A 22,035-nucleotide genomic window follows, 5' to 3' on the forward strand; every position below is an offset into this window, starting at 1 on the left:
ATAAAGTGAGTTCCTGACTGGAACAAAACAAATACTGATGAGACTTGCTGGGAGCAGGAGAGACGATTAGGACTTAGTGTTCACAGAAATTTGTGTTTTACTTCTAAACAACATTTTCAGTTTGATCTTCAGAGAATTTATTTTCTTTGTGGTTTGCATAAAATCTTTTTGTATTTTGGCTCATAAATCAAATCGACTGATATGACATACTTTCAAAAGTATGTCACTTTGTTTTGAGTCGACTCCCAGCATTACCTTATTCACCTCTTCTTCACCCTGTTATGAAGGCTTTATTTTTGGTGCCCCTCTCTTCTTTCGGGCCTTTCTGCTTCTGCGTAGCTGGCTGTCAGCTGATGATAAGACAGTAGCCCCAGGAGATAGGAGGTCAGACAACTTACAGTGCCAGAAGTAAAGTAAATGACACACATTACAAGGGGTGGAGAACTTAAAGGACTAGTTGGATAATCTGCGATTTTCTTCAGATATTTGTATAAAAAAGGTGTTAATGGCTTAAAAGGTTTACCAATACTATTACAGTTCACAGGGGAATCTGAGGTGCCACACTCTTTGGAAGTCATCTTTCTGATATAGGTCACTAAAAGAAGTGATAATGCTAATTTAGTAGGTACTAGAGCACCAATCATTAGGATTTATACTCTAGGAATTATGAGCCTCTGTACAAAAGATATTTTAATCTGTATAAAAATGACAGACTGACTGACATCGCAGTTTGGAGGGTTTAACAGTACGTTATATGTTGAAACAATTCATTACTTCCTACTTCCTCGAACACCTTTGGGTAAAACACAGCCAGAGGTACAAAACTGGCTGCACATCTCTATCCAGAAAAACAAAAGAAAACCCACAAAAATCTATAAGTGGTATCATTGTGCCAAAGAAGCTCGAGGCAAGTGACTGTAATGTTTAGTGTGATTCATCAGTGTCCTATGCAGTCGAAGAGCTGTCGTAAGTAAGTGAATTTCATAGCAGCTTGTAGCCTTATTTTCATGAGTTGTTGAATGTGTGGCGTTATGAATACTTCGTCTACATCAGTTTGATCATATGGGAGAGAAAAAGGTTGCATAATCCTGCCTCGATGGTTTGCAATGCAGCCAGTGGAGGGTAGTAATGACACCCAGATGCAAAGCCACAATTTGATTGCGAAGAGAAGACTAGCTAATAAATGCATTTATTTTTAAGGCTTTTAAATATATTTTTGAAATCTGGTAAGAGCTAGACTTACTGATTAGCTCTGTTTTACTCTGATATGGTAGCTCTACCGCCAAAGCTCATGCACAGGTCATCTAACTTTGCAAGTGTTAAGACCACAAGAACATTGTCAAAACATAAATATCAAACCATTCTTTTAAAAAGCCACACTATAACTAATCCACACTAACTGTATAAACTACTGTAATATGTAACACTGTATACAGAAACATTTGAAACTCCAAAGTTGGAGTCTTCCTCTTTGACACTGTCCAGTGTAACGTCTGGAGGTCTGTGGCCTTAGATAAAGAATTCCTTTTTGGATCTCACATTGCATACAGCCTGTACATGCAGCACTCTACAGTCCCCAGATAACCCTCACCACATAACGGTTGTCAGCCTTTCCTTATTACTCAGCACAGACTCAGCATGGTGGAGTTCTGTCACCAGTCCAAATTTACACAATTTACACAATAACAGCATCAGTGGGTGCCCATCCCTCCTCATCCTAGGAGAGCCCTGTGTAGACAAAGGCTCTCACCCTTTCTCTTCTCCTTCCTTCAGCCCTCCTTCAGCCCTCAGGCCATGCGTGCATCCCATGGGTCTGTCCCTACATGGGCAGAGCAAACAGGGCCTGTAAGTGGTGTCCTTGGCAAGGGTGTGCAGATAAACACAGCATGAGTGAGGACAGACTGTGCTCTCCAGAGGGGGCCGACAGCCCCTCGCTCGTGCTCCCCTGGAGAATATTATGAAACTTAATGAGGGGAGCTATTTTAAATTCTCTGAAGGATTAGGGTACCTAGGATGGTGAGAAGGACCTGATTTTCAGCCACTCGTGTCAAACTCACTTCATTTCAGAATTATTATAATGAGGCTTTGTGCCTGTGTCTTTCAGTATAGCTTTAGCCCTCATCACCACCATCAGTTTATCTGCTTTACAGATAGCATGGAAAATGAGGAGCACATTGCTCAGATGTGCAGGCTAAAAATAGCACAAAACAAGGATACAAAAAAAGCAGATACATTTCCCATTCATCCATCCTGACGTCAGTTGAGCTCCTGTGTTTACAAAACCACCACTTAAAAAAAACACCCCTTTGAGCTGGAGTACCTCGGGACTTTTCTTCATCTATTCAAAAAGGTAACTTACAGTAATGTACTTGTACCCAGAGAAATACTGCAAGGGTCAAAGGCTAAAGCTGTGATCTGAAATTATATAACCTGGTCTCAAGGAGAACAAAAATAACCTGCTCAACGTCGACTCATTTTACAGAAGGAATATCAACTTCCGGTTCATGAATGCGTACTGTTATATACGCAGTAATGCGCCAGGATTTCCAACAGGGGATGTAGCTCAGTGGTAGAGCGCATGCTTTGCATGTATGAGGCCCCGGGTTCAATCCCCGGCATCTCCACCTCTTTTACCAGGCTTTATATTTTTTTTAATATTTTTTTGTATGTTGTAAGTGGGGGAAGGCGAACAAATACTGCGATACCTTCGCTTTTTACGAAGCCATTATTGAACGATAATGTTTAATTTAGCAGTGATCTGATTTGGATCTAGCACGCAGGTTAAATCAGGTTGAGATAAACTGTTAGCTTTTATCTGCATTTATTTTCTGAGTAGAAGCCTAGCAGCTAATCAAATGTACGCCTGTTTATTTTGCTTACATTGATTAAATCGCGTTTGCTTTACTTAGAATTTCAAGAGGAGGGTGTATGTGTGTGTTTTGGGGGGATTTGTGCATTTATATTAAAAAACACGCGGCCTTTAGCAACCTAAGATCCACAGTAAAACATAATTAAATAAAATGTTGTTATAAAAATTAAACGATACACTTTTAGCGTGTTTTTGCTTGGCAGGCCCTTCTTTCAACCGCCAAGAGGCGCTGAATCACATTTTATGCTTCAGCCTAACAAAGAATGTGTCTAGTCACTAAAACGTCGAGATTTATCAAAATTGGAGCAGAGAAGCAAAACTTTAACATACAGAGTAATGAAATATAGGGTACTTTATTTTTTGTACAAATAAAAACTCGACTAGTTTGTGCTCTACGCCATTAAACGTGAATATTGGCTACTTGATATAAGCTTAAGTTTTAATTGCTATTTTAATTCATTAGATAACCTTATAAAATATGCTTACATGTTGTGCTCTAATGTCTGCACCTGTATTTATATCTTGATATTACACAGTAATGTTTTGCTAATCCAGATTATTACATTCTTCACACCATCATCAGGTTCTGCAGTTCTACATCTTTATGTTTTACTTAATGCCCTTTACATTTTTGTGTTGAGGGGTCTTGAACTTAATCTTATTATCTTGTTTGTACTTTTTATTCAGTTTGAGGAATGGGTGAACCCAGGGACGTGAGCACCGGAGCCTCTTTGTTACATTTGTGTGTTAACAATCATTATGCAACATATTTCCAAGACGTTTTTCTGAGAAACTGAAGGGCCGGTTTGGACAGTCAGGTCCATCTTTTCAGATGCCTTTAACTATAAATGAATAAATATAAAGGTGTGGTATACATGGTGATTTTCATGTGCATGAGTAAGTTGTGGTGAGTTTTCAGAGAAAAGCGCAACAGCCACACCTAATCACCTGCATTTTCTTGCAGTATGTCATCAGTTCGTGTATGTGTCTTAGTTCTTGCAAGTCTTAATTATTAAGAGGCATAGAGTCTACAGTTCTCTTACCTAAGAGAAAACTTTGTAAGTTAATCTAACGTAGCTTAATCATTAAAAACAACCAAACAAAAAACTATGTTTATTTTACACCCACTGCAAACACAGACATTTACATATGATTTCTATTGGTGTATATTTGTCTTATTTTTACAATTGTGAAGCAACACTTGTGACCTATATTCCTTTCAAAATGCTTCCTAGAAAATAATCTAGATCCAGCCTGACCCACATAATACAGCACATTATGAACTAAAAATGTTGTGTCACAACATTTCCAAAGTGTGATACATGCATACAAAGTGTCATGCAAATATTGCTGAAGGTGGGAAAGGAGGAGAAACGTCAGTCACTTTTGACACCCCAGCTGCCTGCTGCACCACGTGTTTGTCCCATTTGAAATGAACATAGTTTTTAGACATGTGTGTCTAAAGTGTACCTTTAAAACACAAACAACAAAACAAAAAACAGAAACGCAGGAGCGACAAGTTCAGCAATGAAACAAGTTAATAAAGGATTTGTGGAGGAACCATATTGCCTACAGAGATCAGAATCAGTCTTATCAAAAAGGTCTTATCAAAAATGTCAGTGTTTTATTTATCAAAGTGTTACATAACATGTTTCCTACAGAACGCATGCAAGTGTCGGTTTGCATAAAGATTTTCATTGATAACCACTAAAGAAAAAAAAAAAACCAACAGTGTGTTTGGTGTGTGTTTCTGGATTCTTGTGCTTGACCCTGTCATCAGTTTAAGTGCTGTTATGATCCAACCTGTTTTCTCACCTAGTAATCACACATAACAGGTTAATGCGGAGCAGCCAGATTATTGGCCAGAATATTTGGTTGTTTCTGACCTGATAATTGATTCGTGAACAGCAGTGGTATTTCTGGTCTACAGTCGCCCCCCTGTGATTAATCCTAGAATATCCCTTCTTTAGATCAGTTCAGTTTATGAAGAGTAGGGGGCGCTAATTCCTCTCCTGAAAAATCACTAAATTAAAGTGGAAACAGATATCAGAGAATTAGTGATTGTGAAGGCTGTGAATGGGGAAGGCATATATATCAAGACTCAAAAAGTTTATTGTCTTAAACACTGTGAAACACACTGGTTACCCTGAGCAACGAATTTCTTATGTTGCGAGTTGTGTTCACACGAGTGAAAATAATGGTCAGAATATAATGTGCATTCATTTATGCATGGTAAAACATTCAGAATGTATGAGTGTTAAATGAAACTGTATAATGTTTATAACAATGATTAATATATTGTGTGCACAGCTGCAAATGTATAGGTTAGTATTGCGAGTGTAAACTGTTTGTAGGGTATTATTTATAGTGTTCATGTAGATATCAGACTGTATGATCCAAACAGACATATATAATGGATATGTAGGTTTTCACGGATTTCATTTCCAATAGTTTTTTATGCGTATCAACACTTGTCACTTACATGTTATAAATAAATTTTTTATTGATTGGTTAATTGAATTAATTAATCCCCCAAATCAAAAAAATAACTGAAATATTGTGTCAACCAAAGTTTCTTTCTTTCTTTCTTTCTTTCTTTCTTTCTTTCTTTCTTTCTTTCTTTCTTTCTTTCTTTCTTTCTTTCTAATTAACTGAACACTTTTTCTGCAAACATATTTAACAAAGCTTTACGTGAGACATGAGCTTTGAATGAAAAGAAAAATAAAAGATTTTCAAAGGAGTAATTTAGATTAGATCACACTATGCTGTAAAAACAAAGCAAAAAAAACAAAACAAAACAAAAAAGCGTGCACTTTCCTCATGTAGTCTTTGCAAGAACTTTAAATTTTCCTAGAAAAAAACTGGCCATCAACTGACCTTTGCTTGTAGCATATATTACATCAAAGGGTGCCTGTGATTGGACTGTGGTGTCTGCATGTTATCCAGATAAGGGTAGAACAGAAGCTTGCAAACAGACGCACAGAAACAGATGCTTGAATGCATCTGGGCAAATTCCATCTCTGTCAGCATCTGGAGATGGGAATTGATCCGAGTTTTAGGATTGAAGGAAAGAGAAGTAAATGTAAAGGCACAGAAACTAACTCTGTGCTTCAAATTTCCAGATGTTGTTTTAAACAAACATCGGCCTTCATCGCCTCATTTAAATAGAGAAAATGTTTCCATCTACGTGTTTGCTCATTACCAAGTCTGTTATCTTGTCAAATGTTTGTTTAGATGACCGTGCAGCGGCAGAACTCTATTATAACCAGAGTTATTATCTGGTGGTGACAGGTGTATGAAAACTGTGCATAATGCAATACGCTTGTGCAGCATACGCACATTGATGAGAATAAGAATAGCGATGATACTTATTATTCAGAATAGCTATGATACTTATTATTCACCGGGCCCTCTGACCACCACCTCTGGTGGTGGTCAGAGGGCCCAGTGGCGCCAGTGTCCGGCAGCCTCGCCTCTGTCAGTGCGCGCCAGGGCAGCTGTGGCTACAATGTAGCTTGCCATCACCAGTGTGTGAATGTGTGTGTGAATGGGTGAATGACTGAATGTGTAAAGCGCTTTGGGGTCCTTAGGGACTAGTAAAGCGCTATACAAATACAGGCCATTTTATTCAGCATTTTAATAGTTCCCCACATCGGTGTTTAATATAATAGTAAAGAGTAAACAATCTCACTTTTATTTGTTCATCTGAACAACATATTTAATATAAAAACACTGTTAATTTGTATTTTCATGGTAATCACTGACAGTTTGTCAAATTATTATTTCAACTCTTTAGACTTCTGCTACGTGCTGATTGTAAAGAAACAACTGTCCTTCTGATATCTGGCATTCAGCACAACAAACTCCACATCTGTAGCATATAAAACACAGTAAATGAATTATAACTGATGAGAAAATCAAAGTCAAATCTGACCACCTGATTTGGCCACTTCAGTTCGACATCACAAACTGGACACTTATACTGATGTTTTGATTGTTATCATCCAATTTCTTTATATTTCTACATGTCTACAACTGTCCACTTTTTTGTGCTGTAGTATTAATAGTTTATTTAAAGTTATGTAATGCAAATCCTATGTTATTAGTATTTACCCTGACATGAGGCGTAAATTGTGTTATAATGACGTGTTTTTTGTTTGCATGTATGTTTTGTTTTCTTATCTTGTATATGTCTGTATGTTTCATAGTGCACTGTCAAAATGTAGAAATATGCATATATCTTACATATACTGATATAAGGAACGCAAAGCATCAAATCCAAGAAAAACTGCCTTTATAAAGTAGCAGCTTATCTTCCTATCATATTTTCATGGCAGGGGTGGAGTTCAGAAAGACATTGCAAGTTTAGGATGGAGATGGCACACGTGAGATTTGAACAGTCTGAGTCTGGTAGAAAAGCACAAAAAAATTTTAGAGCCAAAATGTAGTTATTGTCTCTGTTTAAGACAAAACCCATGGTTAAAGCATACAGAGGATACAATGTCAGTATCACAATAAATAAAGGTGACATAAAAAAATAAAATAAAGTCTAGCATAGAAACCCTTTCACTGCAGATGTTTAACCATTTAAATGAGCTAATTCCCAAAGCTCAGGCTTTATTTATCATGATCAATGTGTTATATGGTTTATTGTAAGACTCATAGGTTTTGTATTAAGTTGTAGCTGAAGTAATGCAACTTTCAGTTAAATTTAATTGAGTACAAAGTACAATATTTACCACTAAAGTAAAGAACAAAATGTCTTTAAATGTGTAACTGGACCTTATCCTTGATGTTTTACTATAAATCTAACAACGCTTTTGCTCCACAGTTTCAGTGGCAGATTGTTATTGTGAACTGGCGCCATTTAAATGAAAACTAATTGAACTGAGCCTTTGAAATTGTTAGTGATGATTGAAAGAGCCACTGTAAATGTAAGTGAGTGTGTAATTCACTTGGCTGATTACAAAAACAGAAAATATCCAGTCGATTGTATAAACTCTTGGTAGCCCAGCTTTAATCTGCATGATATGTCGGTTTGCCTCCCCACATCAAAATGTGCTTGAATGGGTTTAACCACCAGTGACTGTGTCTTGGAGAAAGAGACTGGAACAGAAACATGTGCAATCCACAGAACATATGTGTCGGAGTCCACCTCTGCATTCCTCTGGGATAATCTTATCTCCCTGCTGATGAGCTTAAAGACCTCTGAACTGTAGGGCAACACTCTCACATGCACAAGCACAAACAAAGCAAACTTGTGGTGGTGAAAGGATGGAGCATTTTGTGCAAGGAACAAATATTTTCCATTCTGTGAGTTGAAGATATAACTGCTCAGTTTAATATGTGAAAATGCATCACTTAGTAGATGAAACCCTTAAAAAAACTCAATAGAGCCAAAAATTAAAGACTTATCACCTTTCTTCCAGATTAAATTAGAGGCACACCAGGAGGGCTACAGTATTCCTGCCTATCATCAATCACCGTTCAAAGAAGACTTGACCTGTTTTCAGCCTGGAAGTCAATATGCATAAACAAATGCTAATGTGCTTGAGTGGCCGTTCCCTCCTGCTTGAATAGACTGAATGGTAACAATGCACCTGGCTGATAAAAGGTGATCAAGGTGGTTTTAAAATGCAAAAAAAGGGGTTTTAAGCTGCACTTGAGCAAAAAAACACATGTCCAAGCAAGTGTTTGGATGTTGATCTGATGTGTGATGTGAAGATAATGAAATGGTGACTTGCTCAGAAAACAAAAGAAAAACATATCAAAACATGCTAAATAAATATCCTCACTCCAGTAAAATTTGGCTAAATAAAAGACTTAGGAGCTTATAATGTTCTTTATTGTATTATGAGATGGGATGTGTGCCTTTATTTTGAACATGTTAAAAATAATAAAATAACAACAACAAAGAACCCCCCCCCCCCCACACACACACAAACAACAAAACAAACTGCAGGGTAAAATGACAAATCTTAATAAATAACTTTACATGTTTAAAATGAGTAGGAGGAGACAATCTTATTTAATCCCTCTACTTTAAAACTATTTAGTAACTTGTAACCACGCGTTTCCCCCCTGTTTATGCCCTGTCCTATCTTAAATCCTTTCTTATAATTTGTTACATGAATTTGGTTTTATAACCTCAGTAACATGAAAAGAGATTTACATATTTACAGATGTATATAGACACATAAATGTACACACACATACATGTATAAACACACATAGTGTTTAAATAGTGCACACACAGTCAAAGCCCTACCTCCTCTCTGTACCTTGCAAAAACATATTTTTGTGCTGCTTTTTAAGTCATGCTGGGACGGTTCATCACTCAGTGTGTTCCACAGCTTCACTCCTTTTTTATGTCGTACGGATACATGGATGTTTTAAATTTAACTTATTCTCTAGAAAACAATTTGAGCATACTCTGAGTAAGTAGGTTGTTTAAAGCTTTGTACATAATTTGTGCTGCTTTAAATTGAACCTGATCAGAGAATTTTTGTATTTTTGATTTTAAGAATAGTGCATTTATATCCAGTATTAAGGATTATCCTTATAGCCCTCCAGCCCCCCCACCCTTCTTCTCTGCAATATGGAACATTTATAAGCACTAATGCAACCCTCTGCACAGTAATTTGAATACAGTGATATCAGTCAGCAGTAGAGAATGTGAAGTGATTTGGGGTCCAGTATATGTTTTGCTTTAGTTAATACTGTTTGTTTTATATGAGATTTACGGCTTATTTTATCATCTATTATCACACCAACAAACCTATTTTCATGAACTTCTTCCATGTCGAGCCCATCTATATGCACTTGTTAATTTCTTTTAAAATTCCCAAATGATGTTATTTAACTTTCTTTAGATTTAATGACAGTTTGTTCCTGTCAAGCTTCTTTTTTTATTTTGCACATTTATGAAGTGACCATAGTGGCTCCTTTAGATTAGCCCCAGAGTAAAAAATATATTTGTGTGATTTGCAATAAATACTGATTTTAACATATCAGATACCTTACATATCTCACTTATATAAATAATGAATAATTTTTGACCCTGTACAAAGCTCTGGATCTCCAATTTCAGGATTAAGTGCTTAAAAAACAATCAGTGAATCCTGAAGTAAACGTTTGTGTATGACAGCAGAACAGACTTATAGAAATGCTTTCAATCCAACATTAATGCAAAGAAAACATCCCTAAAACTTTTAAACTGTGTTTTTTTCTTTTACTTTTTCTTTATTTGTAGTTCCACCCAAAATGTATTTTTAAAAAGTTGTGTCACGTTTAACCTCATGAGATCAGAGCTTAAAATGTGGCCTAATAAGCATAACACAAAATTTTAATTGTTTAAGAAAAAACAAACAAACAGTATAATAATAATAATAATAATAATAATAATAATTTCTTGAGAAGAACAGAGGATAAAGGTGCAGAAAAGCCACAATGTGATGTCCCCATACAAGGACACAGAATCTAAGGAGAATGAAATGGGGGCGGTCAGCAGTGGTCAGCAGCTACAGAGGTTTAAAATGTCATAATATTTGACTCCCACTGATTTTATATTGTATCACTTTCACAACTCACATTTATAATACTTGATATATGCTTTGTTAACATATGCAGCTGCACAGGTAAGGCTTGCTTTGAAATGTTCCATTCAATGCATGAAAAAAGTTATAATTTATAAATGAATGAATGCATTCATTTATGTGTGCATACATACACAAGAAACACCTTTTATCTACAGTACACTGGTGATAAAATAATTACTAGTTTAGCAATGTACAATTCAATGAAATGACCTATTCCTGTCATTATAAAACTGTCTATCCCCATACAGAATACTATTTATGATGCTTTATAATGTCATAGAAAAACAGTAAGTTTTTCTTAATTTCTGATAAATAATTTTTACTGCGTTTGTCCAAATCTAAAGACAAGAAGTTCGGAATTAAACTTTGTACTCTGAGTTTATTGATTTCCTTAAAGATAAACGCCCAGAGTTTAGTTTTTGTAACCTGCTCTGTACTACAGTTTATCCTGGACTGTGTGACACCTTTTCTTTTACCCTTTGGTTTCACCCATATCTTTATTCAGTTTTCTAAAGAACCCAGTTAATGTTAGACAGACAGCGTCTCATTTTAGTTTTGTGGTTCTCCACCAGTAAAGCCCTCCTAAGATGAGTCTGAATTAAGACTTGTCCTCCACAACAGTTTCCGTTTGATGACGCTTTGAGAACACTGGCTGCTTTATTCCGGAGGCCAGAAAAAAGAAGAACATCTGTTCCAAGCAGAAAACTTTTCATGTCTTCATGTCCCCACTGTGTCATGAGGTCACTCCAACCCTGTTGTGTCACAAATTGTCCGCAGACACACTGCTCTGCACGGAGGGGCAGATTCAGCAGTGTATAATCAGCTGTTTTCACTCTTACGACTTCTTCAAAAGAGAGAAAATCTCATGAAAGTGTGTCAGGGTTAGATACACACGTAATCATATCACTGCGCGTACCTTTAATGTCAATTATTTCATTCGACCGCTTTTAAGAGTCAGGTTAAACCCTCATATGCACAGAAGCACCGCTCAGATCACTTTCACGTGTGTCTTTGCTATTTGCTTTTGTTTTTACTGCCGACCTGCCCTCGTGACCCTCCAGCCTACGTGGCGTCGGAGTCAAGGAGCGCTCTAACGATGTGTGAACTATTGGGTCTGCCATGACAATGGCGCCTTTAGACAGGTGTATATACACCCTTCACACACAACCGCTCTCTTTTGCAGTGCTAAATAGGACCAGTGAAGACTGTGATGGTCAATGGCATTCACGTGATTTTCACACTTAGAGGGTGCACAGTGACTGCTGGCATTTGCAAAAGAAAAAAAAAAAGATTGTGGGTTTTTAACATTTTGTAGATAACCCGTTGACATAAAGTCTTTTAAACATACATCTGTCATTTCAGGTGGAGGCTTCAAACAGTTTTTGGCAAGGTGACTTTTATCCTTTATTTATCCAGGTAAAAAGTGTCACTGCGATATCTGCCCAAGAGAGCAGCAGAAACAGCAACAAATAGAAAACAACAGTCCCATAAAGATATTTTATCTGTCCATAAATTACACTTCTTTTTGGATTGATTATTACGTAAAACACAGAATGGGTACAAGTAATAAGGATGTTTACAAAAAGAGGTAGTTTCTTTTTAACATAAGTCTTTCTTAAGACTAGACAATATTTACCAGTATAACCAATATAAGCAAGGATATTAGAGAAAAATACAGCTTTCTAGAGTGATCATAAAGGTAAAATAACTTTCTGGTATGTAATAAAAAATATAATAATAATAATAATAATAATAATAATAATAATAATTATTAATATAATAATAATAATAATTATTATTATTATAAACCTTCGCTTGCTGATCTTTCCAACGGTCCCTGTAACCCATGCTCACTTTAATCACAAACACAACAGAGACAAAGACATGACTTTTGATTGGGAAACCTCGGGAGGAAGTCTAAAACATCATGTGATGCTCATTTGAGAGAAGTGCCTAAAGTGGATTTAATAGGTCTCAGTTTACATCATCATGTGCTCCTGTCGGCTCTGTTAATTTTTTACCTTATATCACGCTGTGAGCAATCTGGAGAACAGCGACTCCTTTATTCAAACGGACGTGTCCCCCGCAGAGAGAGAATGAGAGGGGTAGTCAGTGAGGACAAAACCCCAGCTTATTCTCATTTGCTTGTAAAAGTCATGTAGTGTCACTTGTTTTGCAATGAAATGATAATGGTGAAATATACGATTACTTCTGACATTTTTGCACATTATTGTGCGGGTAAGTAGAAATAACAATATTTTGTGCAAATCAGTGCCACAAATCTTATTTTTTAACACTGCTTTTCGGGTATTTGTGAATATATATTGTACAAAACATATTCTTCCACCACAAACCACTGACTGCATTCCAGTATGGACCAACAGAGGACGCTCAAGTTATTGCGGGCCCATTTTTTTTTAAAGGGCTGTGACTTTTTGGTAAGGTGTATGATTTATTTCTTTGCAAAATTATTGCAAAAATGGGAAATGCTTTGGTCTTGGTGCTTTTCCTGCAGGACGCCCCGTTAGGATTACCGTGTTTAAACCTGGACCTATTTGAACTCATGTCAGGATCTTCGACTGAACACAATATAAAAGAAATTTTTTGGCCCTGAAGGCAAACTTCTCCCCCTCCGTCTGTTTTACATATTCACTTCTCCCTCCGGGTCTTCCTCACAATGAAAAGCATTGATATGCACATTTCAGTTCAGGTAGGCTATGAAAACAGTTCGGCCGTGTTTCACATTGAATTGAACACTCGGCCGTTCACATTTCATGACAATACGCGTATGCCCGATGTTTGAAAGCCAGCCATTAGAGGCGTGAAATGCATAATTAGATCAGGGCGCTGCAACAGCTTTTGGCACATTGGGCACCTGTGATGAATGGAGCCGGTGGCGCCCAGCCCGGACACACGGGGGTGTGTATGTGGGCGGAGACGTGCCCACCCACTCCGCTGCTTCTCTCCTCTGCTTACTATATGAGGAGGCAAGTTTGGGATCCCCCAGACAGATTCAACTTTGGTAGTCGTCTTGTCAATCTTCCAAGAGTTTTCTCTCCACCCTGACAGGAATCCGCTGTTTGCTCAAGCTGTGATTAGAGCGCACAACGCCTTGGACTGTATTTTTTCCCCCGTTTTTTATTTTTATTTTGTATTGTTATTCCATCGGTGAAGCTAGAGCTCAAGATGCCTCGGTCGTTCCTTGTCAAGAAGTATTTTCCCTACAAGAAGCAGCATAATAGGGAAAGCTACCCGGAGAGCAACACAGGTAAGTTTGCTATTGTCCGTGATTGTATACAAGATATTTGCGAGTGCATTAGACACATAGGGAATCACAGTCATGAGCTCCCCATCAAGTTACCTGCAGACACATAACAGTCATGTGGCAGACGTGATAAGGTGTATACCTGTCATGTAGCAGCTTGGGCATTCCTAATTCTTGTCTCTGTCACCTGGAAAAACTCATGATGAAAATAGGCTGTAATGTGAACCCCAAGAATGAAAACAGGTTTAGTGGTTTATTAGACTGTCTGTCCCATTTAACTAACCTGACTTCATTTCCTTTGCATCTCCAGCTTTTGTGCCAGAAAACTTTCCACTGGCTGAACTTCCATCAGAGAACGGCTCTGCACTGACCTGCCAACCCGCCACGCTAATATTCAGCGTGGACATCCTGCCTCGACCTCACCCCCTGATTTCCCCAGAATCTCTCCCCCCTTCACCCATGGGCCCTTTGGACCTCAGCAGCTCTCCCTCCTGCAGCAGCGGTGAGGAAGAGGAGGATGGCGGACGTACTTCGGATCCACCAAGCCCAGATACAATTCAGCCAATCTATCACTGTTTGCACTGCACCAAGAGCTACACCAGCCTCTCTGCATTTTCCCAGCATCAGATGTCCCACCAGCTCTCCCCCTGTGCTCCCGAGACTCCTATCACCACAGAGGCTTCAGCACGCCCGGTCTTCCACTGCAAACACTGCCCCAAGGAGTACAACAGCCTGGGTGCCCTGAAAATGCACATTCGATCACACACATTGCCCTGTGTGTGCACCACGTGTGGCAAGGCTTTCTCCAGACCGTGGCTCCTCAGGGGACACATTCGCACACACACAGGTATGTCAGACAATTGATTTTTTTCCAAGATCTGTAGGCTTGTTAACCTAACAACTGGTTGCACCTTGTTCTCATTGATATTCATTGATGTCTCCTGGTGTGTGAGCAAATGCTAGGGGGGGCTTGGAGTTGGGGGGACATAATCTAATCTTCCTCACAGGTGCTTTGCATGTTAAAAGGCACTCTGCATTAATGAAGTTAGTGTGTCCTACCACTGTTTTCTGTTATCTCTAGAGTATCTGAAAAAACAATGACTCAGGGGTAAACTTTTTTTGTCAATGTGTTGGGAATGTTGGGCTGGCACTGATTGTCTGTCTCTCTCTCTCTCTCTCTCTCTCTTTTTTTTAAAACCAGGTGAGCGCCCCTTTGCTTGTCAGCACTGTAGCCGGGCCTTTGCCGATCGCTCCAACCTGCGCGCCCACATGCAGACCCACTCTGAGGTGAAGAAGTACCAGTGTGGCTCCTGCTCCAGGACCTTCAGTCGCATGTCTCTTCTGAACAAACACAGCGCCTCTGGATGCTGTCCTTCCTCGTAAAAGTCACATTCCTCCCCTTTCAGTTGAAGCTACCTGTTGTGATGGGAGCCAATGCTATTAGCTGCACACACACACACACATGAAAAAAAAATGCAGTTATGCTTTTATGAAAAGTGCCTTAATTAATTACAGGATCAGATTGAGGTCCTATCTGTGGCACATTTTTGTCTCATCCATTGTGATTTGAGAGCAGGTGGACATTCAATTAATTCCCAGGGGAGCCCGTTGGTGCCCGCCAGTCCGGGACTTTGGCAATGTTGCAGCTGCTTGTGTGTGTGTGTGTATGTGGGGATGTCCTTCCTCACTATACTATGCATACATGACATGTGTGTATCTGAGCAAATGTGAGTGTTGAGACAGCTGTCTGCATGGTGCACTGTGGAGGCAGGGCGCTGAGGGACGTGTTAGCTGTGACCTCGACAACAGGTGACACCCCCTGCCTGGTGTGCCTCTCTGCAAGCCAGAAACACTTTCAATAGACACTCAAATATGTGTGTTATAGGACCAAAAATACACCTTGCCTTTTTACAAATGTCTCATTTGAAAAGAAAAAAAGTTGTCATTTTTAAGTGGAGAGTCACAGGAAATAGTGGAAATATACAACAGACACTCATGACGTGCAACAAATGGTTCAGTCAGCCAGGAATTGAACCAGGGACTAACTGCTCAGGGCTATTTTACAATCTAAATGACATTTGTATTTTGGATAAGTGTTGACATACAGTTTTTATGAAACATTGAACTGAATGTGCCTTTTTTTGTGAATCTTTCTGTCATTTGTAAATAAAAGCATTGTTTTAAAATAACAGCTCGTTCCCGTCTGCTTCTTGTTCTTTAAAGAAGTGTGTCAGCAGGCTTCTTATTTAAATGCAAATGAGTTCATCAGGACAGACATGACAGTTTCTGAATGGGAAGATAGAGCTGTGCGTTGTTGTATATGGGTTCATGTGTGTTAAGGGGGAGCGGTGATGGGTTTGTGTGATGCTGAGTGATGAGGGGAACACCTGCGCACACCTGCTAGGCTGTCAGCATGCACAGATGGAGGACACATGCCCAAGAGGCGGGGAACACTGCGGTTGCAGGTGCGGGGGAAAAAGGCAGGCAAGTAAACTGGCGTCAAAGAAGATGGTAAGCTAGAAAAATGATGTGATTTTATTTTTCAGAAGAAAATTTGTGTCCCACTGACCCATGTCCAGCTTTGGGAGAGGAAGCAGCGCTCTGGGGTCAAGATGAGCAAATGCAGAAAGAACTTGCAGCTTGTGCAGGAATGGTTAACCTCTGGGTTACCTGGTAGGAAGTTCTGGTGAAAGTGCAGTCTTCCACAACCTGAATGTGAACATTCAGCGTGAACACATGGCAGCAATGTGTCTCCAATCCCTACTGCCCTCCTGACCCACACACACTGACGCCAGCATGTCTTAGTGAGGTAACAAAGTGTTTCCTCCAATAGCTCACGGTGTTGAGAGGTGGATGCATGTGTGTGTGTGTGTGTGACAGGGGTTTGCGGGGGCACTCAAAAAGCTTGAGATCAGATTGCATGACTTAGCTTGTCCAATGTAAACAGCACCCGAAAGACTACACACGTGTGTGCACACATTCAAACACACACTGGCTGAATAAAGAGGTGATCAAGGGGGATTTTTTTTTTAAACATTTGTCTGTTTTTCTCTGTCCTGGGCTCCTGTTAATTGTGAGGTGAGAGTCATTTAGTCATTGCACACCTACGCAGGCAGTGAGTCAGAAAAGCAGAGAAGCACGCCACAAGGGACTGAACTGAGCTTGAACTTGTCACTTTTATGTGTTGGAAAGATGCAAAACATGTCAAATAATGCAAAAAAGAAAAAAGAAAGATAGAAGAGAAAGATATTGCATTTTCTCCTTGGGACATTGAAGCTCGGCCAAACCAAATTTATCCAAAACAATGCCACCAAACAGACTGTTATTTCTTATGTGTTTCGGCCGTTTTGAAATTTAACTCTGACATCTTGCTCGGGGGGCATTTTTCCTGGTTTGCAGTGTGTGGGAGGCAGTCTATCACTCTGTAGCTTTGAGGCAATGAGATCACTGGACCTGTCACCTTTCTTTTTCAGTGTGTGTGTGTAATATCATATTGGTCTCCTGTGCTTTAATGTTCACATCGTCACGCATGCAGCCCCTGACTAATTTAACATTCCTGAGCCATTAGTGACAGACATACAATACCGCAGCCTAACACAGAGAGGGCTGCTCTGTCTACTGTCATTGCAGTTTGCTCCTGAATTAAAGTAATAATTAGATTTTCCAGTAACAGGAAATAATGTAATGCTGACATGATTACGAAGAAAAAGGGATTGCCGATCATTTAAATATACCACATGTGTTACTCTCATGGAAAGAATGTCTGAAGTGTTATTAGTTTGCTCTAACAAATGAAAACAGTGAAAATATATTCACTGATAACTCTGTGATTTTAAAAGCTGGACGGTGTCCAGTGAAGAGCAAACCCTGCTTTTGGTTTTGTGTATGCAAAAGCTGATGTTTGACAATATGCAGCGGGATGAGTTTTATTTTGTTAGGATGGCGTCATCCTGGAAACACAAAATATATGGCTTTCTCTAAACAATCACCCTGACTCATAAGTGGGGCTTTGCATGAGTGTAAAAGAACAGATCACAAGGCTGGGTTAAGTCCAGTCTCTGGATTTGAGAAATGGTAAGCAGCAGAGGATATCAACAATGAAATAAACTTTTTTCAAACGTGTAGCATGAACATTTTTGGGACCCGATATGTTGAAAGGTTTCGGGTAATGTTTAGGACACGGGAAGTGGCCTGTCGGTCTTGTACAAACACAGCCTGTCCCAAAAAGTGCTGATATAAAGCATCTGGGTGCAGCTACGGCTGTTTGTGTGCACATGACTGCATGAGAGCATTTGTGAGTCTCTGTGAGGGGCTGATGTGTCTCTGCTGGGATTTTACAGTGGTCCATATTGAAGAAGGTATGTTGCTGAAATCAGAACTGGCAGGGGTTGCAAAACCAATTCACTAGAGGATCAGATTCAAGCCAGGAGGGTTAAGTCACTGGGTTAAAGTTTCAAACTTTTTTTGCAAGTGGCAGAGCTCTTACACAATGCCACCGCTCTTCTCCTGGAGCTGTCCCAATGGACTCTTGTCTACCTTTGTCCTTACAAAGCCATTAAAAAAGCTCAATTTTTTTTCAGAGGGCTGACAAATCTCCACCTCTCTCCTCCAGAAAATAATGCAGGATGGGGAAAGTAACGGCTTGAGGTTTGCATGGGAGGGTGAAGTAAGGATAAGAAGATAATAACGGGAGGAGGAATAGAACGAGGGAGAGGAGACTGGACACTGGAGGAGCATGGGGGTGGGGTGGCTTGGTGGGTGTCTGGAGAAGAATGACTGTTTCTGTTTGTGGGCCATTAATCAAATCACTAGGGAGTAGAATTTACAGAGGAATGCTACATGTTGCAATGCAGACTTGATCAATGACATGCTGTGTGAGATATGCTGACTATGGAAGGTTTTCAAGTGAGAGTTTCACACAAACACACAATCAATGTGCAAAACACGTGCAGATCTTTTTTTAATTTATTTTTTAGTCCTGTGCCGAGTCCAAAGAAATTATTTCTTGTTCCAACTCTGTTTGTTTTAAATTCTTGTTTTTCATTACCTCTCCGAAGACATCCACATTCAACTATGTGAGACACGCGCATGCAGAGCTCAGATCTCTGCACAAATAAACCAGTTTTACCCAAGGACAGGATATGGCCTGCAGGAGGGGGTACACGCCATTTCCTGCCCACCTCCGCACTCCTGCTGTCCCCTTTCAGTGGTGTGTGTGTGAGTGTGTGAGTGTATCAGTGTTATGTGGCCAGTGCTTTCCTCCTAAACACAGACACTCTGTCCCACAGGGTCAGAGGGTAGAGGATGAGCCATAAAGAAACAGGAGCGTAAACAAATGAGATACTTTGTGCCTAACAGAAGTTTCCAACTTTGTGTCATGCAGCGCTCTCTGCATGAATGTTTCTACTGCTCATAAACAGTTAAAGAACTACTAATCTTTAGTTACATGGGAATATGGGGCAAGAGAATACAGGGGTAGTATGGGACAAGCAGGACAAGACTCCCTGCCACACATAAAGAGTGCTCAAGAACAGCTGGAGGGGGAAAAAAAGAGCCCAGACTCCCCACATCAAAATCTGATCAACAATCCCTCAAGGTGGTGGAATATTCCCGATCCACGGAGGCTCTATCCCAAAGAGCTTGCTGCCAACATCCCAGTGCAACCACAGGAAACCCCCTGAGATCCTGTGTCTTTGTCCCAGTGGATCAGAGTAGTTTTGGCTGCACATGCTCAGTGTCTACCAACAGATATTCATTGTGAAGTTGTTTTATATGCAACTTTATTTGACGTTATTCTATTTGTTAACCTTTTGCAACTGCACACTACCTGTAGGTATTGTAATGCATGTGCAAAGGGAGCAGCATGGTTTAGGAGATGGTGGAGGAGAGGTTTTGCATACAGTATGCTCCATGAAGTTCTTACTTGGGCAAAGAGCAGAAGCACTGATGAAGTATTGCCAGAGGTGAAGCGACTGTGTGTTCTATTAAAAGTTGCTTTACTTTTTCAGTATCACGACCTCACATACATTTGCCGTGCAGCGGAAAAGTGATTGCGGTTTCATCAGTGGTAATGTGACTGAGGCTTAGCACACTTCACTTCACTGATTAGCACGCCTTCGCCCAGAGACAGGAGGAGGGAATGAAAGGAGAGCCTGCGAAGCTTCAATTTGGTGAGAAAAGTTGCTTGAAGCTCAACAGTTAAATCACCAATCTGCTGCTCTGCCAGTGGCATTGGTGTGTATTTCAGCTGTGAGCCAGTTAGGACTAACTGTGATGCAAGAAAAGGAGTGTAAGGGTTGATTGTGCTCAAACCACACGCAGGGGAAGCTAGGCAGGGGCCAGCAAGTCGTGACATGAGGGAGTAAAGGAGTACTGGAGGAAGAGCAGGATCAAACACTTTCTGGGTGAGATATTGCCAAGAAAGCAGGTATCAAAATGGATATAATATATAAGCATGAGCAACATAATGACTAATGAGGGGGAGGATATTGAAACTGCAATACCTCTCTTGTATTTTGCTTGGATCTCTCCAGGAGTCTGTGTTTCATTTGGCAGCTGAGAGTGAAAATTATCTTGCGCTGAGTATTATTTTGTTTTTGTTTTTTTTAAATTCATCCTTCTCCCCTCTCTCTCCTCATGTTGTTTCATTCTTCCTTGCCCGCCTGTCTCATTTTCTTTACCTCAGGTATTCAGGTATTCGCCCCCAGGGTGCTGCTGGTAGTGCTGAGAAGTGCAAGGTGCACTTTTGTCCTCTTGTCAGGGCCTGTGTGGGCCCGGCGTGGAGTGGGTGGGCACCAGCCGAAGCACCGGGACAGTTCTATTGTCCAAGCACATTCCAGTCAATGAAGGATATGGTGGGGAGCGAAGGAAGGAGGGGCTCTGGGCAGGGAGGACAAGACGGGTGGGGAACAGCCTTTGAGTGAGGATCTGGGGTTTGTGTGCGTTACTGCAGATTGCCTCCCCTCTTCTCCTCCTCCTCCTCCTCCTCGTTTTGTCCCGTCCTGTCCTGTCCCTTGAGGAGCCGCAGGGCAGGCACATGCACCTGCCTGAAATCCACACCCCAGGGCCAGACGCCTATCTCCCCATCTCCAAGGTTTTACAGAAACGCCGAATGTGCCACACACACCGGTGTCCACTTACACTCTTTTAAATGGAAAGCACAGAGGGACATGTAGCAACGGTGCACCTTAAGCGTCCAAAATCTGGAATTAAAGTCTGTTTACAGCTTTTAAGGATGACAATAGTGTATGTAAAAAAAAGCTGTATAACACATTTAATGGCTCCAGGGGAAGCTGAGTGAAATCCAATAAATTGCTTCAACTTTGTAACTTGAGTCAGCGTACGTTTCAGCTTAAGATGACAAGTCTGCAAAAGAAAAAAAAAATCACGAGGGCTTGAGGCTACATTAGCTCTCAGACGAACTCAGAGGAGAATAAATCAGCCTCTGCTGTGATGATATTCTTAGTTAGTCAAGTACTAGCATTTAAACATTTTGGATGTAGGGAGTTTACCTCCTCATTTCACTGGTTTGCCATCTTCCTAAGTTCATCAACAGAGTCAACACTGATTTTCTGAGCCACATTACATAAGGGAACTTAAGCCACAGTATGTTTGGAAAAATTATCTATCACATCCAGACAAACTTTCTACAAGCTGTCTCTCTCTCTTTGTCATGCACATTTTTCATGGTAACCAAATATCCACACAAAGCTTTGTGTAACATATCTACTGCTTTCTATAGCGCACCAGGTTTGTCATCAATCCCAGATGGCATCAGCGGGTAGATGGTCTAATGGTGCATGTCAGAACACATGGTCTGGCTGATGTGAGTCGTCTGCATGCGAGTCAGCGTGTATTTGTGTGTAACTAGACCCGCCTGTGCAAGGGGGGACAGGTGTGTCACCACCTGACCACACCCCCGGGCCACACGGCACCTCCTGTCCCTAACACCTGTCCCCTTCATCGGGGCAAAGACCTCCTTTTTGCCTGTGTTACATACGCACGCACAGACACACACACACACACACACACACACACACACACACACACACACACACACACACACACACACACACACACACACACACACACACACACACACACACACACCGGCTGTGGCTTGTCTATGAGGAAGGCAGGTTGCTGGGCTGTGACGGAGTGAGAGGAATCAGATCAGACGGTCTGGTGTCCAGTTTGACCTGGGCACTGAAGCAGCTGTCCCACTGAAACTAGAACTCCATCGACGCATCGAGCTCAAGCTCCCTTTCTGCCCTACAACATGTTACATGTTGTCATGGTGACAT

General features: G+C 40.4%; 1 protein-coding gene and 1 non-coding gene across 2 annotated transcripts; both read left to right on the plus strand.

The window, feature by feature from the left end:
* The first annotated feature begins 2,552 nt into the window (after positions 1-2,552).
* trnaa-ugc (transfer RNA alanine (anticodon UGC)) lies at positions 2,553-2,624 on the plus strand. The gene has a single exon. It is a non-coding gene; the product is annotated as a tRNA-Ala (tRNA).
* Positions 2,625-13,491: 10,867 nt separating this feature from the next.
* snai1b (snail family zinc finger 1b) lies at positions 13,492-15,857 on the plus strand. Its single transcript, XM_063464552.1, has 3 exons — positions 13,492-13,735; positions 14,043-14,579; positions 14,934-15,857. The coding sequence occupies exons 1-3, from the start codon at positions 13,654-13,656 to the stop codon at positions 15,113-15,115; spliced, it is 801 nt and encodes a 266-aa protein (XP_063320622.1). The 5' UTR covers positions 13,492-13,653; the 3' UTR covers positions 15,116-15,857.
* Positions 15,858-22,035: the final 6,178 nt, after the last annotated feature.

Source organism: Pelmatolapia mariae, linkage group LG20, assembly GCF_036321145.2.
Source record: "Pelmatolapia mariae isolate MD_Pm_ZW linkage group LG20, Pm_UMD_F_2, whole genome shotgun sequence".
Classification (NCBI taxonomy): domain Eukaryota; kingdom Metazoa; phylum Chordata; class Actinopteri; order Cichliformes; family Cichlidae; genus Pelmatolapia; species Pelmatolapia mariae.